The sequence below is a fragment of the Staurois parvus genome, unplaced genomic scaffold (assembly GCF_062004578.1).
Source record: "Staurois parvus isolate SC_StPar_1 unplaced genomic scaffold, SC_StPar_1.0 ptg001349l, whole genome shotgun sequence".
NCBI classification, from domain to species: Eukaryota; Metazoa; Chordata; class Amphibia; order Anura; family Ranidae; genus Staurois; species Staurois parvus.
Window position 1 is genome coordinate 2,066,303 of NW_028319145.1, and position 14,725 is coordinate 2,081,027.

The 14,725-nt window shown below is 47.2% G+C and overlaps 2 protein-coding genes across 2 annotated transcripts; one reads left to right on the forward strand and one right to left on the reverse strand.

Annotated features, from left to right (window-relative positions):
- Positions 1–72: 72 nt before the first annotated feature.
- On the reverse strand, positions 73–1,403 carry LENG1 (leukocyte receptor cluster member 1). The gene has a single exon (XM_089661516.1). It carries the CDS (start codon positions 1,326–1,328, stop codon positions 543–545), a length of 786 nt encoding a protein of 261 aa, XP_089517642.1. The 5' UTR covers positions 1,329–1,403; the 3' UTR covers positions 73–542.
- Positions 1,404–1,522: 119 nt separating this feature from the next.
- MTG2 (mitochondrial ribosome associated GTPase 2) lies at positions 1,523–14,029 on the forward strand. The gene is made up of 7 exons (XM_089661517.1): positions 1,523–1,611; positions 5,486–5,701; positions 6,882–7,029; positions 7,332–7,447; positions 9,343–9,561; positions 10,647–10,785; positions 13,397–14,029. Exons 2-7 carry the CDS (start codon positions 5,492–5,494, stop codon positions 13,786–13,788), a joined length of 1,224 nt encoding a protein of 407 aa, XP_089517643.1. The 5' UTR covers positions 1,523–1,611; positions 5,486–5,491; the 3' UTR covers positions 13,789–14,029.
- The last annotated feature ends 696 nt before the right edge of the window (positions 14,030–14,725 follow it).

Below are 14,725 nucleotides of genomic sequence, written 5' to 3' on the forward strand. Positions count from 1 at the left end.
TTTATAGAGACTAGAAGACTTTACAGAGGAAGTGATGGACAACTGGAAAAGACGGTACAACTGGCAGTTCAACTGGCGGCCTGCAGATTGAACTGCCAGTTGTACCGTCTTTTCCAGTCATCCATCTCTTCCTCTGAAAAGTCTTCTAGTCTCTATAAAAAGGTGAAATACACATGCTGAACACCAATGGTACCAGTCCAGTGTCTATTTAATCCAGATGTCTCCAGGGCTCCTCTCGTATTTTGGGTTTTCAGGCGGTCTTCGAGTTGTACCATCTTTACCAGTCATCCATCTCTTCCTCTGAAAAGTCTTCTAGTCTCTATAAAAAGGTGAAATACACATGCTGAACACCAATGGTACCAGTCCAGTGTCTATTTAATCCAGATGTCTCCAGGGCTCCTCTCGTATTTTGGGTTTTCAGGCGGTCTTCGAGTTGTACCGTCTTTTCCAGTCATCCATCTCTTTCTCTGGAAAGTCTTCTAGTCTCTATAAAAAGGTGAAATATACATGCTGAACACCAATGGTACCAGTCCAGTGTCTATTTAATCCAGGTGTCTCCAGGGCTCCTCTCGTACTTTGGGTTTTCGGGCAGCCTGCGGATTGAACTGCGAGTTGTACCGTCTTTTCCGGTCGTCCATCTCTTCCTCTGGAGTGGAGGGATTTTTCTTCCCGGACAGCAATGTTTCGGCACGCGCCCTCTCCGCAGCCTCCCTCTTCAGGCGTTCCTGCCGCAGTTGCTCCATGGACGGTTTGGGCCTCCTCTCCTCCTCTTTGGTTTTTTTATGTTTCTTATGTTTTTTCTCAGAGTGTTTCTTTTTCTCCCCCGTCTTTTTGTGGAGGTATTTCTCCATATCACAGAGCGGGTCCAGCTTTCCTTTCAGCTTCTCGTCCTTGGTGGAGTCCTCGCCATCTTTGCATCGGGTCGGGACCTCCTGGTACCAGGGGGGGCAGGTCTGGGATTCGGCTGAACTTTGCCCCAGGTAGGTCAGAATGCCCAGCGCCTTCTCTCGGCGCTCCTTTTCTTTTTGCTTCTCCTCTTCGTACTCCTTGTTTCCTTGGTTGGTCCCTTTGCCGCCATCCTCCACATCCTGGAAGAAGTTGACATGAGCAGGTTGTCCGCTCGCTGCAACCACATCACTACCGGAGGGACTTGCCAATGACAACCTGGCCTTCTTACGGAGGAAGTCTGTCCTGGCCTCTTGTTCCGCGAGCTCCACTCTCTTAATGCGCTTACGCTCCTCCTCCGCGGCCTCGGCTTCGTCCTTCCGCACACGCGCAACATTGTCCTTATTGCGCACATGCCAGCTTTTCTTGGGCAGAATATTCATTTCTGTTTTAAAGCCTTGTGTTTCAGAGGCACTTCCTAACACCTCCGAACCGATATCAGCACTACGGCAGCCTAGATGGCCCTCACGTGCAACGTCTAAAAGCCTGTACAATGCTTTGTGTCTCCAAAAGGCAACGCTTAGGCTGTACGCCGGCGGCCATTTTTCTGTAGACCAAACGCCATAGACTTACATAGGCTGGGCTCTGGCAAGATGTCTCCGGTAGTGAGGACAATCTTGCATAGTCTGTGAAGGAGGAAATGTGGAGGATGAGAACTGCTGTAAGGTGAGTTGTAGGGAATGGCCGGTCTGTGTATGGACAAACATGGTAGCTAGTTTGTGGAGAATGAGCTGTCCTCTGTTCAAGGTGACCTAGCTGGGACTGTTAGTTCCACAACAGCTGGACAATGTTGAGATATCTCCTGGAGTGCCAGGGCAGACTAGCCTCCTGCTGCTCCTCCACATGCCCGTTTAGTTTTTAAACTGTCACTAAAGGCAAAACTTTTTTTTAAATTTTGGATAGAGTAAGGCTAGATTCACACGTGCGTCTGAATCTCCTTTCCCCCTGAAGTCCGAGCCGTGTTGGGATCGCACTTCAGAGGCTACTGTGGCGATGCGACGCCTCCTCACCGCCTGTTTTAACGCCATTTTTGCCAACAAATGTGCTGCAATCATGTGCATTGCATGCGGTTGTGGAGTATTTGCAGCGCTTCCCCATTTGCTGGAGTGTGTAGCATTCGGCGGGCCTGTCAGGTAAACCTTTGCTGCAGACACAAATGGGTTTATTTACTAAAGTTGGTTCACTTAGAATCTTGTGCACTTCTGCACAGAAACCAATCAGCTTCCAGGTTTCATTGGTAAAGCTTAATTGAACAAGCTGAGGATAGAAGCTGATTGGCTACCATGCACAGGTGAACGAGATTCTGAGTGAGCCAGCTTTAGTAAATAAACCCCAAAGCATCGCAACCACGGCATGTAAATTCCCCCATCTACTGCGTATTGCAGTTTGGGATGGAGGGGGGATTTTGGCAGGCAGCAAAAACATGGCTCAACTCCACATTTTTGCCCCCCCCCCCCCAAAACCATACATCCAAATGAAGCCTAAGGGAGGGATGTAACCCATGTCGGTTATGTTTGTCTCTTTGCAAAGATTTTCCTTCATTTCCTGTCCTATACAATAAAACAGGAAATGAGAGGGGATCCCAGGGTGTCTCCACGGTCACTGGAACAAGTGTCCCCACCAGGGGCGGACTGACAACTTATGGGGCCCCCGGGCAATAGGGGATCATAGGGCCCCTGTGTCCTTGCCCACACTCAAAGCCTATAAAAGGTACCAGGGGCATTTCATAGGGCCCCCTACCGACCCCGGGCCCTCGGGCAGTGCCCGAGTTCTCGAATGGTCAGTCCGCCCCTGGTCCCCACTGCAGGATTTTGCCTCTGTTCCTGTTCTAATATCAACACAGAATTTGGGATTTTTTTTTTTTACTTTCACATTTGTTGATAACAGTAAACAGGATGAATAGAGAGGGTTAGGTGTCCCCTGATGGGGGATAAAAAGCAATAAAAACCTGACAGGTCTTCTCAAGGAATTTTGTTTACCTTAGAGAATAGGTGCAGGTAATTCCCTTCCCCGAGCCACTCCTTGTCTTTGCTGCGTACCCACCGTCTCTTGTCTCCGCCCCCTACCCACCTCCCAGTACTGCCCACAGTAGAGAATAGAGAACCCAGGATCATGTTGTGGAAGTAAGTTTGTATGAAATGTGTTAATGATACCAAAAAAGGCAGCAAAATAGATCCCCTGCAGCCCACAACCAAAGACCCCTCCAGCAACAATAGATCCCTTTGTTAACAATAGATCCCCCACCAGCAATAATATGAGGGTTCTTCAAAAAGTTTCTGCACTTTTTAAAATATATCCTACTGTATGAAATTGTAACTGTACTGTCTGCCCTTATGTTGTAAAGCACTACACAAACTGTAGGCGCTATATAAATCCTGTAGAATATATATGTATAAAAGTGCAGAAACGTTTTGACGACCCCTTGTAGATGTACTTCAGCAACAATAGATCCCTTAGCAGCCAGCATCAATAGACCCTCCAGGATTCAGCAACAATAGGCTCTCCCCCAGCAGTAGATCCCCCTAGCAACATAAGATTCCTTCACACAACGGTAGATTTCCCCCCATCGACAATAGATCCCCCAGTAGACAGGATCAATAGATCCTCCAGGAGCCAGCAACAATAGGCTCTCCCCCAGCAGTAGTCCCCCTAGCAACATAAGATTCCTTCACACAACGGTAGATTTCCCCCCATCGACAATAGGTCCCCTAGTATACAGGATCAATAGATCCTCCAGGAGCCAGCAACAATAGGCTCTCCCCCAGCAGTAGATCCCCCTAGCAACATAAGATTCCTTCACACAACAATAGATTTCCCCCCATCGACAATAGATCCTCCAGGAGCCAGCAACAGTAGGCTCTTCCCCAGCAGTAGATCCCCCTAGCAACAGAAGATTCCTCCACACAATGGTAGATTTTCCCCCTGCAACACTATATCCCACCATTGGCAATGGATCCCCCAGTAGACCGGATCAATAGATCCTCCAGGAGCCAGCAGCAATAGGCTCTCCCCCAGTAGTAGATCCCCCCAGCAACGTAAGATTCCTTCACACAGTGGTAGATTTTCCCCCATCAACAATAAATCCCCCAGTAGACCGGATCAAAAGATCCTCTAGGAGCCAGCAACAGTAGGCTCATCCCCAGCAGTAGATCCCCCTCGCAACATAATATTCCTTCACACAGTGGTAGATTCCCCCCCATCGACAATAGATCCCCCAGTAGACCGGATCAATAGATCCTCCAGGAGCAAGCAACAATAGGCACTCCCCCAGAAGTAGATCCCCCCTAGCAACAGACAATTCCTCCACACAATGGTAGATTCCCCCCCGCAACACTATATCCCACCATTGAAAATAGATCCCCCAGTAGACTGGATCAATAGATCCTCCAGGAGCCAGCAACAATAGGCTCTCCCCCAGCAGTAGATCCCTCTAGTAATTTAAGACTCCTCTCCGCAACAGTAGATTTCTCCCCCTGCAACATCTCCCCTACCGACAACAGATCCCGCAGCATCCCTTTCCAACACATACATTTGGCGCTGGAGGTGTCAGATCTGCATTCCCGCTGGGTGTTCTAATCCCTTTCCACTCCCTACCATCCCTTTAAGGCAGTGGTTCTCAACCTTCCTAATGCCGTGACCCTTTAATACAGCTCCTCATGTTGTGGTGACCCCCAACCATAAAATTATTTACCCAGTAATTATAATTCATGAGTGTCGTTTTACCTCCAATAGTGCTGCTTTCAACACAGTAGCTGCTTTCAACACAGCAGCTGCTTTCTACACAGTAGCTGCTCTTTACACATCGGAAATATGTGTTTTCTGATGGTCTTAGGGGACCCTGTGAAAGGGTCGTTCAACCCCCAAAGGGGTCACGACCCACAGGTTGAGAACCACTGCTTTAAGGGGTTTTAGGTGGCGGGGTTTTGATCATATGACCACCTGTGATTGGCAGTCACAGCGGTCACATGATCCGAAAGTTCCCAATCACAAGTAGAGATGGGAGCTTTCCATTAGGCGCCAGCAGCACTTACGGCCCAGGTCTGTGTACCTTTAGGTACGAACATATACAGCGTTAGGGCCCACTCGCCAAGAGGTCGCATATATGTGCTGCCGGCACCAAGGGGTTAAGGAAAACAGAGTATTTGCCTTCATCAACTTCCCACTCTGGCTTCATCAACATGCTAATGACATTTTCTGTCTCATACCTTATTTTGGTGCCACTGCACCTCTGTGTTTCTATATGCAGTTAAGGCAGATTATGGTTGGTGGGAGGGACTGTATATAACTTACACCTGCATTAAATGCTGAGCCTCCATGTTTAAATGAACTGAAACCCAATGAATGAAAGGGGCACACCAGGGACACTCAAGCTGGGGGAGGAAAGGGCTGGTTGTGCTCCAGCCAGGTAATGAGGCAGGCTGTATTTGACTCCCAGTGTGCAGTGAAATTATAGTAAGCAATTTGAGTGCAGGAGAGGAGCCGGTACAAGTGTGCAAGACTGAAGATACCCCGCTAGCAGTGTGTGCTTTTCTTTTTACAGGTAGCGATGTTGGCCGTGCAGTTATTGTCTCGGCTGCGTGCCTTGTCTGACCGGGTTCCATTGTGCCAAGCAATCATTTGCCAAAGTGTTCATTTTCCATCCTCACTACCGGCCCCGTTTGTGTCACATCACCGCTCCCTGTCCACTGACATCCCACTGTATGCCAAGCAGAAAACCTACACCAAGAGGAAGAGAGAGTTAAGTGAGAAGAATCTGGTAAGCAACTCCAGAGAATTCGCATCTATTTCCTAGCGTCTGTATATAGTCACACTAAGCATGGTCCTGCCTAAAGGGTGTCATTGTTCTCTGAACCCTGAGTGTCGGTGCGTCATTGCTCCAGCATACCATTATTCTGGGGTCCCAGGGGACAGCATACCATTATTCTGGGGTCCCAGGGGACAGCATACCATTATTCTGGGGTCCCAGGGGACAGCATACCATTATTCTGGGGTCCTAGGGGACAGCATACCATTATTCTGGGGTCCCAGGGGACAGCATACCATTATTCTGGGGCCCTAGGGGACAGCATACCATTATTCTGGGGTCCCAAGGAAGGTTATATCATTATTCTGGGATCCCAAGGAAGGTCATATCATTATTCTGGGGTCCCAGGGGACAGCATACCATTGTTCTGGGGTCCCAAGGGACAGCATGCCATTATTCTGGGGTCCCAGGGGACAGCATACCATTATTCTGGGGTCCCAGGGGACAGCATACCATTGTTCTAGGGTCTCAAGGGACAGCATACCATTATTCTGGGGTCCCAGGGGACAGCATACCATTATTCTGGGGTCCCAAGGAAGGTCATACCATTATTCTGGGGTCCTAGGGGACAGCATACCATTATTCTGGGGTCCCAGGGGACAGCATACCATTGTTCTGGGGTCCCAAGGAAGGTCATACCAATCTTCTGGGGTCCCAGGAGACAGCATACCATTATTCTGGGGTCCCAAGGGACAGCATACCATTATTCTGGGGTCCCAAGGGACAGCATACCATTATTCTGGGGTCCCAAGGGACAGCATACCATTATTCTGGGGTCCCAAGGGACAGCATACCATTATTCTGGGGTCCCAAGGGACAGCATACCATTATTCTGGGGTCCCAGGGGGCAGCATACCATTATTCTGGGAACGCAAAGTACAGCATGCTGTTCTTCCTGGATCCCAAGGGGCAGCATATTATTTTAGGGCTTCAGTGAACCGTATACCATTTACAATATTTTCACATTGCACCCTATAAACCATTGAAATAACAGACCCGGAGTACCTCTGGTGAAACTAAAGCTCCCTGGAGTAGAAAATGGACTATAAATTGCAACTACAGAAATTATACAATTGGCCTAAAAATAATAGTTTTGTATATTTTTTTCTCTGTATTTTGTTTTATTTTTTAGACTCGTTACTTTGTTGATCACCGTAAAGTAAAAGTAGTGGGAGGAGCTGGTGGAGATGGGGCCTGCTGTTTTCACAGTGAGCCTCGGAAACAGTTTGGAGGACCAGATGGAGGGGATGGAGGAAACGGAGGACATGTGATAATAAAAGGTACGGGATTTGCTTGGATGCTGGATGGCTATATAATTGTGTTGGCCGACAGCGGTTCTTTACAGCGATGAGTTATTGACAAGTGACTTGTTTTTATATTTTTAGTATACTGCGTTTTAAATGCGGCTTTACTCAGAGTAAAAAGGCAGATGCCAGATTTCGTTCTGTAATGTTCTCTAGAAAATCTACAATAGCATCCTTATCGGATTATATGGGAAACATTGTGATTTACTAACATAGACTTGTGAAATCGTTTTCAAAGTTGTCTCCATAATGTCTCTGAGTTACATTTTACTTCTCAGTGGATCCCTGTGTGAAGTCTTTAGCCTCCATTGTTCCTCTATACCGGGGTATTGATGGACGGCGAGGGCGCAGCAGTAACTGCTACGGAAGAGGTGGAGAAAATGTCTTTATTAAGGTAAGTGCAGTTTTTCAGCTCATCAGAATAATATCGCCATTGCAGGAAGAAATGGACGTCGTCAATTCCCTAAGCTGTTTCAACTGAGATCACACAACCTACTTTTAGATAAAGGGATTTAGTCCTGGTTCACTTCAAATGCGATTTTAAAGTGGTGTGGTCCCATTTAAAGCGGGACTTCAGTGTAACGCTGATATGGACACAGGCGTGATTTTCATTGCCATTCACCTTATAGTCTATGAGAGTTAAATCGCACTGAAGTGGTGAAAAAGTAATGCAGGAACTTTTTTTGAAATCGCACCCATTAAGCCATAGAATTAGATGCAACTTCAGGTGTGATTTGTAAATCGCATGTTGCACTTGAAGACGCAGCGATGTGACCCAGAGCTTAGGAAAATAACATTCAGACAGAGATGGCCAATCAGTGGCCGAATTCTGACCCAGTGCCTAAGCATTTGGTCATGTGGCTGACTGGCGTAGGAGCCTGTAGCAGCATTTTTTTTGCAAAAGAGATATTTTAATGTATCTTTTAGATCTATGATGCTGATAACACAATAATATACTTCCTGTGAACTATAACCCTCGGTTCACATCTATGCGGCCGCGTTTTGCACGGGCACGAGAGCCCATTCATTTGAATGGGCTCCCATGCCCTTGACACGCAGGGAAGAAGTCCCTGCACTTCTTTGGAAAACGCAGCCCACACGGGAACCTCGGTTCCCAGTACGGTTGAGTTTTCCAGTGCGGGCGGCATGCCATTACAATTAATGTCACCCACCCGCGGGTCTGCATTTGTCTGTGCGGGTTGACACCCGCACAGATGTGAACCGGGGGTCAACAAGGATTTGAGCAAACGTTTATGTAAAATCTTACTTTTTTTTTTGTAATTTGACCATAAGTTCTGTGCAAACTTTTGACAAAAGCAGTGAGGCAATATTTTCCATGTAGTTAAATGTATTAGCTATTAGAGCATATATCTAAATGCATTCCCTAAAGCAGTGCTTCTCAACCTTTTTTCGGTCAAGGCACCCTTTCAAATGTAGACAGTCCCGAGGCACCCTTTATAATTATAGACAGTCTTGAAACACTCTTTATAATTATGGAAAGTCTCGAGGCACCCCATTCTAAAATGGGAAAAACTATTCTAATAGTTTTATATAACGCAGCAACACATGTAGGACACCCAACATTAGAGGGGATTTATTCTTCCAAAGCAAATACACTTTCATTCACTGGTACTGACTAGTATTCCAGTGTTTCTCCTCTCCCTCAGTTTTTCTCCATCACTCAGTTAATGTGACCCCAGCACTGATGGAGAGGGGCGGGGGAGGGTCAAACTAGGATGCTGTGCAGGCAGCTGACATCCTCCTTATCAACTGATGATGTCATTGGTTGTCAGGACGCCAGAGGCTAGAAGGTGGTAATGGTGCACAATGAAAACCTGTGTCTCTGTGTAACTAAAAGGCAGATTTGTTCCACCCGCTGGCTTGTATACAAGTTTTGGGCAATTTTTAGACATTTTGCCAAGGCACCCCTGAAGAACCCTCAAGGCACCCCAGGGTGCCTGGGCACCCTGGTTGAGAAAGGCTGCTCTAAAGACTATCCCAGAATACACTTACGGCAACACTCACTAAGCCCTGATGCAGGGGGAACCTTTGATATTTTTACCATATATGTCCACTGAACAAAATTCTTTGTGTGCTTTCCTCTATTAACTGTTAGACTTAAAATTAGTATGTAGTCTGGGGGTCAGAGGTCAGCAAATTCCATCCAGCAAGGCTTCTGATACAGTGGGGTTTACTGCTGACCACTGGATACTTTCTAGACTGAAATTCCTCTTTAAAAAGAAATCCGCAATATCAGGATGATACTTTATGTACTTTATGTGTTTTTAGGTTCCCATTGGAACGCTGGTGAAGGAAGATGGCGTGGTCCTTGTGGATCTCTCCACCTCGGGCGAGGAGTTCGTAGCCGTTCACGGTGGGATTGGTGGAAAAGGAAACCGATTCTTCCTCAGCAATGAAAACCGAGCCCCAGTAACGACAATACCCGGAGAACCCGGGGAAGAGAGGTTACTCCAGCTGGAACTGAAGACCATGGCGCATGCTGGCATGGTACTGTTGCGCTCTTAGGTTAACCATGAAGTCTGTTCCTGCTTACTTTTTTTAAATCTGTATCCTCTCCATATAGTAAATCTAATACTCTGAATTATAAAAATATTAATTTTCATTTGCTCCATAAAAGTGTTTTGGGGTAAAAGCATTTGAGCAAAGTAACAGGTTCACTTTAAAGAGACCCTGTGACAACATTCTACCCTGACAACTCTACGCAGGCTGGGAATCTGTTTTACATGTGCTTATGGAAGGGATCACTGGCACCTAAGTCCTAAGAAGAGATTTTAGCCCTGTTATCCTGACTAAAAATCAACACTTACAGGCTGACCACAGTAAAGATAAGAGTGCAGCGCTTGTAAAGATAAGTAAAACACATAAAATTACATAAGTGCAAAGGTGTATAACTGCAAAACGCAGGTAAATAAAAAGTTCTAATCCTGTCACTAATAGAGTGACTTCAATATGGTATAGGTGCTCAGTTCACAATCTCCTCAATAGGTGGAGTGGAGTGGGGGATCGGTTGGATCCCTGTAGATATATGGTGATGACCAGAAAATGATATATAGCGATATCCAAAATTAATATAGGATTGTGCACTCACCAGATGCACAATCAATATGCGCATGTAAGAGATAACCCCTCTTAAGGTATGACTCCAGGGCTCATCTGAAGCGAGATCTGGTCTAGTTCTGCGTTGTGGACCCTCAGCTGTCACGCATGGCTCTGTCTCCTATTGCTCTTGACTCTGTAGGTAATTGGAAGCTCACCCAAGAGCCCCAGAGAAAAAAGGAGGCCAGAATAGCGTGATACCGTTTGAACATGCGTGTGTTTATTCCATCCAGCAAAAAGGGTATAAAAATATAATACTGACCAGACAAGAAAGTAAGCTGGCCGCCAGGACCCCAATGGTGCCGGCGGCAGTAAAACGTCACTGTGCCGCAGTTCCTCCCTGACGCGTTTCGTGCAACCGCACTTACTCATAGGGGGTAGGCTGACCACAGTGCTTACTTCACCTTTCAAATGCATTCCTGTGTTTATAAAAATGCAGCAAAGGCCTCTTACAACAAGCACGCTTTCTCTTCTAGGTTGGTTTCCCTAATGCTGGAAAGTCTTCTCTGTTACGTCTTCTATCCAACGCCCGACCTGCTGTGGCGGCATACCCTTTCACCACCCTCAACCCCCATGTTGGTGTCATCAATTACCAAGACTATGAACAGATTGCAGGTAAGTCCAGGCTTGTCTCAGAAAGTTATCTTTGACTTCCAAGAAAAAAAAAAAAAAATCACAAGCATGAGTTTAGACATAGCTTGCATGAAAAAATATTTTGTTATGCTTGGATGACCTTGGCTGCAGCCTTTCCATGCTGCTTTCTTATTTCAGCATTTAGAGGATGCTGGAGGACTATTAGAGTGGCACAGGTTTAGTGGAGAGCCTGGTCTGTTTATGACATGTACACCATTTTTCACCTTCTCTGTCAAGGTAGGGAGAAAGCTTCAGCTGGGATATCTGTATGAATGAAGCTTTGAAGGAGAAGTACAGCCAAAGCTCATTTGTCTGTACTTCTCCTTTTTCTCAGTGTGGTTCATTCTGCACTCCTGTGACCCATTTTTAGCTGATAGGGGGCTGTAGTCCTCTGTCAGCTGTTTTCACTCAGCCGGATCCAGACTAGGGAAAGATCCACAACTTTAAAGTTGGGATTATTATTATTATTACTATTATACAGTATTTTTATAGTGCCAAAGATTATGCTCAGCGCTGTACAGTAGCAAGGGGGACAGAACATGAGACAAGACAGTAACAATACACTATGCGAGGGGTTAGAGGGCCCTGCTCTTTTGAGCTTACAATCTAGGAGGGAGGGGAAGGTGATACAGGAGGAGATGGCTGTGGGGGATGGAGTGGTGGGAGGAGTGGAGGAGGTTAGTTGTTAGGTGAGGTCGGGTGTTAGGGGAGGTTGGGGTAGGCTTCCCTGAAGAGGAGGGTTTTCAGGGTGCACCTGAAGGTGAGGAGGGTAGGTGACAGTCTGATGGATTGGGGTAGGGAGTTCCAGAGGATGGGGGAAGTCCTGGAGAAGTCCTGTAATCGGGCGTGGGAGGAGGAGACCAGGGAGCTAGAGAGTAGGAGGTCCTGTGAGGAGCGGAGGGCACGGGTAGGGTAGTACTTGGGTATCAGGTCAGTTATGTAATTCGGGGCGGCATTGTGAATGGCTTTGTAGGTCAGAGTTAGCAGTTTGAATTTGATGCGTTGGGCAATCGGGAGCCAATGAAGGGATTGGCAGAGGGGGGAGGCAGATGTGGAGCACTTGGTGAGGTGGATGAGTCTAGCCGCTGAGTTTAGGATTGACTGGAGTGGGGATAGCGTTCGTTTGGGTAGGCCAGCGAGAAGGGAGTTGAAGTAGTCCACCCAGATCCATGGACCGGCACCTGCCTCTGCCTCCCAACGATCGACTCCCGCCTCTGAGCACAGGAGGGCAGGTAGGGAATGGGGGCAGAGCAGAGAGCGTTGAGTGACAGTCACCAGCTCTCTGCTCACGGAGCACTGAGAACTGCTCTTGATCGCTCGGTTCTCAGTGTTACAGCTGACAGGAGGCAGATGCAGCATCGGACGGAGAAATTCAGAGCTGTCCTGTGTCCTTGGCAGAATTTCTGTGTTATCTTAAAAAGCCCTCCTAGTTCCAATAAACGGCTAAAGCCGGCCATACATGGATCAAAATTTCGTCCGGTTCAGCAGGGACCTGCCAGATTTTGCTCCATGCAACATCACCAAAATCCGCACGTTCCTAACCCCAGAAACCACTAAACAGCTCATCCACTCCCTCATCATATCACAACTCGACTACTGCAACTCCCTCCTCACTGGCCTGCCTCACCGCTGGCTATCCCCGCTTCAGTCGATCCTGAATACGGCTGCCAGACTCATTCACCTTTCCAACCGCTCCATCTCCGCCACCCCCCTCTGCCAATCCCTCCACTGGCTTCCGATTGCGCAACAGATCCAATTCAAAATCCTAACACTGACGTACAAAGCTGTCCACCATACTGCCCCGAACTACATTACTGACCTAATATCCAAGTACCGCCCAGCACGTACACTCCGCTCCTCACAAGACCTCCTTCTCTCTAGTTCCCTGGTCTCCTCCTCCCATGCCCGCCTCCAGGACTTCTCCAGGGTGTCACCCATCCTCTGGAACTCCCTGCCCCAACCCATCAGATTATCACCTACTCTCCTCTCCTTTAGGCGCACCCTGAAAACCCATCTCTTCAGGGAAGCCTACCCCACCCCCTGCTAACTTGCCGACCTCCTCCACTCTTCCTACCACTCCATCCCCCACAGCTATCTCCTCCTGTGCCACCATCCCCTCCCTCCTAGATTGTAAGCTCGAAAGAGCAGGGCCCTCAATCCCCTCATGTTTTGCATTGTATTGGTATTGTTCTGTCACATGTTCTGTCCCCCTTTGTAATGTACAGCGCTGAGTGAACTATTGGTGCTTTATAAACACTGTATAATAATAATAATGTATGGCCACTGCAGATCCTTGGTGTGAATCTTATGGGAAATTTGTCATTTATGTTTTGTATTTACTCTTTGTGTTTGATTAGATCATTTCCTCTTTCAAGTCCCAAACATACCAGTAGGTTGCTTGGTTTACACATAAATTTGTTGTACTGTATGGCTTTGACTGTGGTGGGGACTGTAGATTGCAAGCTCCTTTGGGGCAGGTACTGATGTGAATGATTCCATGTCCTCTGTACAGCAATACAGAAGAAGTACCAACGCACTAGAACCAGGTCAAATAAAATGCATTGTAACACCTTCTCTCTTGTTGGCCCCTCAGTGGCGGACATTCCCGGCATCATACAAGGAGCTCACCAGAATCGGGGTTTGGGCCTGTCTTTCCTTCGGCACATTGAGAGGTGCCGGATTCTCCTCTATGTCCTGGACCTGGCACACCCTGAGCCCTGGACTCAAATGCGCTCCTTGCAGTACGAGCTGAGCCAGTTTGATGAAAACCTCACCCGGCGACCTCACATCATCGTAGCCAATAAAATAGATCTCCCCGATGCAAGGAAGATGCTAGCGAGCCTGCAACAGAAGGTGAGCGGAAAAATCATTGCAGTGTCCGCTCTGACCGGAGAGAATGCGGAAGAACTGATCGTCTGTATCCGAGAGTTGTATGATGGACAGAGAACTGGAACAAAGAAGTATGAGAAGTATTCTGGCTGGTAGTAAAAATGATAAACAATGACAACTGCAAGAAAGAAAAGCATTTGAATGACTTGCACAGTGACAGATGCTACAATTGTCTAAATTGTCATCTTACAAATATATCCTTCCTATAAAAAAAATGCCTGAATCCAACCACATAACGACTACCCATGACTGTCTTTTCTGCAATACCTACAAGTACCAGTAGCTGGCAGTGTGTGCTTTATAATGTGCATTGGTACCATAAAATTGCTTTTTTAAAGCGAGCGTAAAATTAATTTTTTTTTAATGAGAGAAGACACTGAAAGTGAATAGTATCATTTATAATTGTTCTGTGTTTCTTTTATCATCTTGGCATTCTGTTTGATATCTGTTTCATTTTGTATTTACTGTTAAATAAGAACCATACAGTTTAATAATAACATAACACTGGGAGAGGAATGAAAGTAATCACTGTGTCCCGGTCTTCCAGCCTTGAAGTGGTTGTAAACCCTTACATATATCCATTCAAAGTGTAAAACAGCATTTCTGATCGCCAGAAGGCAGGGATCGGACTCCACACACTTCACAGAGAGAGCAGGGAACCAAGTGTAATCTGAGATCTGAGTGGAGGGAATGGGCAAACCCCCTTCCCCCATACACTACATTTGTCGATCAAAAGGCCCACATGCTGAATCTGGCCCACCAGGCTATTTCATGTGGCCCTCACACCCCTCCTGCTGCCCTGCCTTTGTGGCACCCCACCTTGTCTCCACCCCCACCTTGTCTAAGCGGTCGTCAGCACAGAAGAGGACAGAACTCCTCGTACAGATCCTGCACTTCTCCATTCAGCTGTATCACCCTCTCATCTCAGCCTCCCCTGGTACTGGCATTCAGTAGACTCCAGCACCTTACTCCAGGCCTCCTCTGGTCCTCCTCCAGACCCTGCACTTCCTGCCTCCCAGCTCCACCCCAGCTT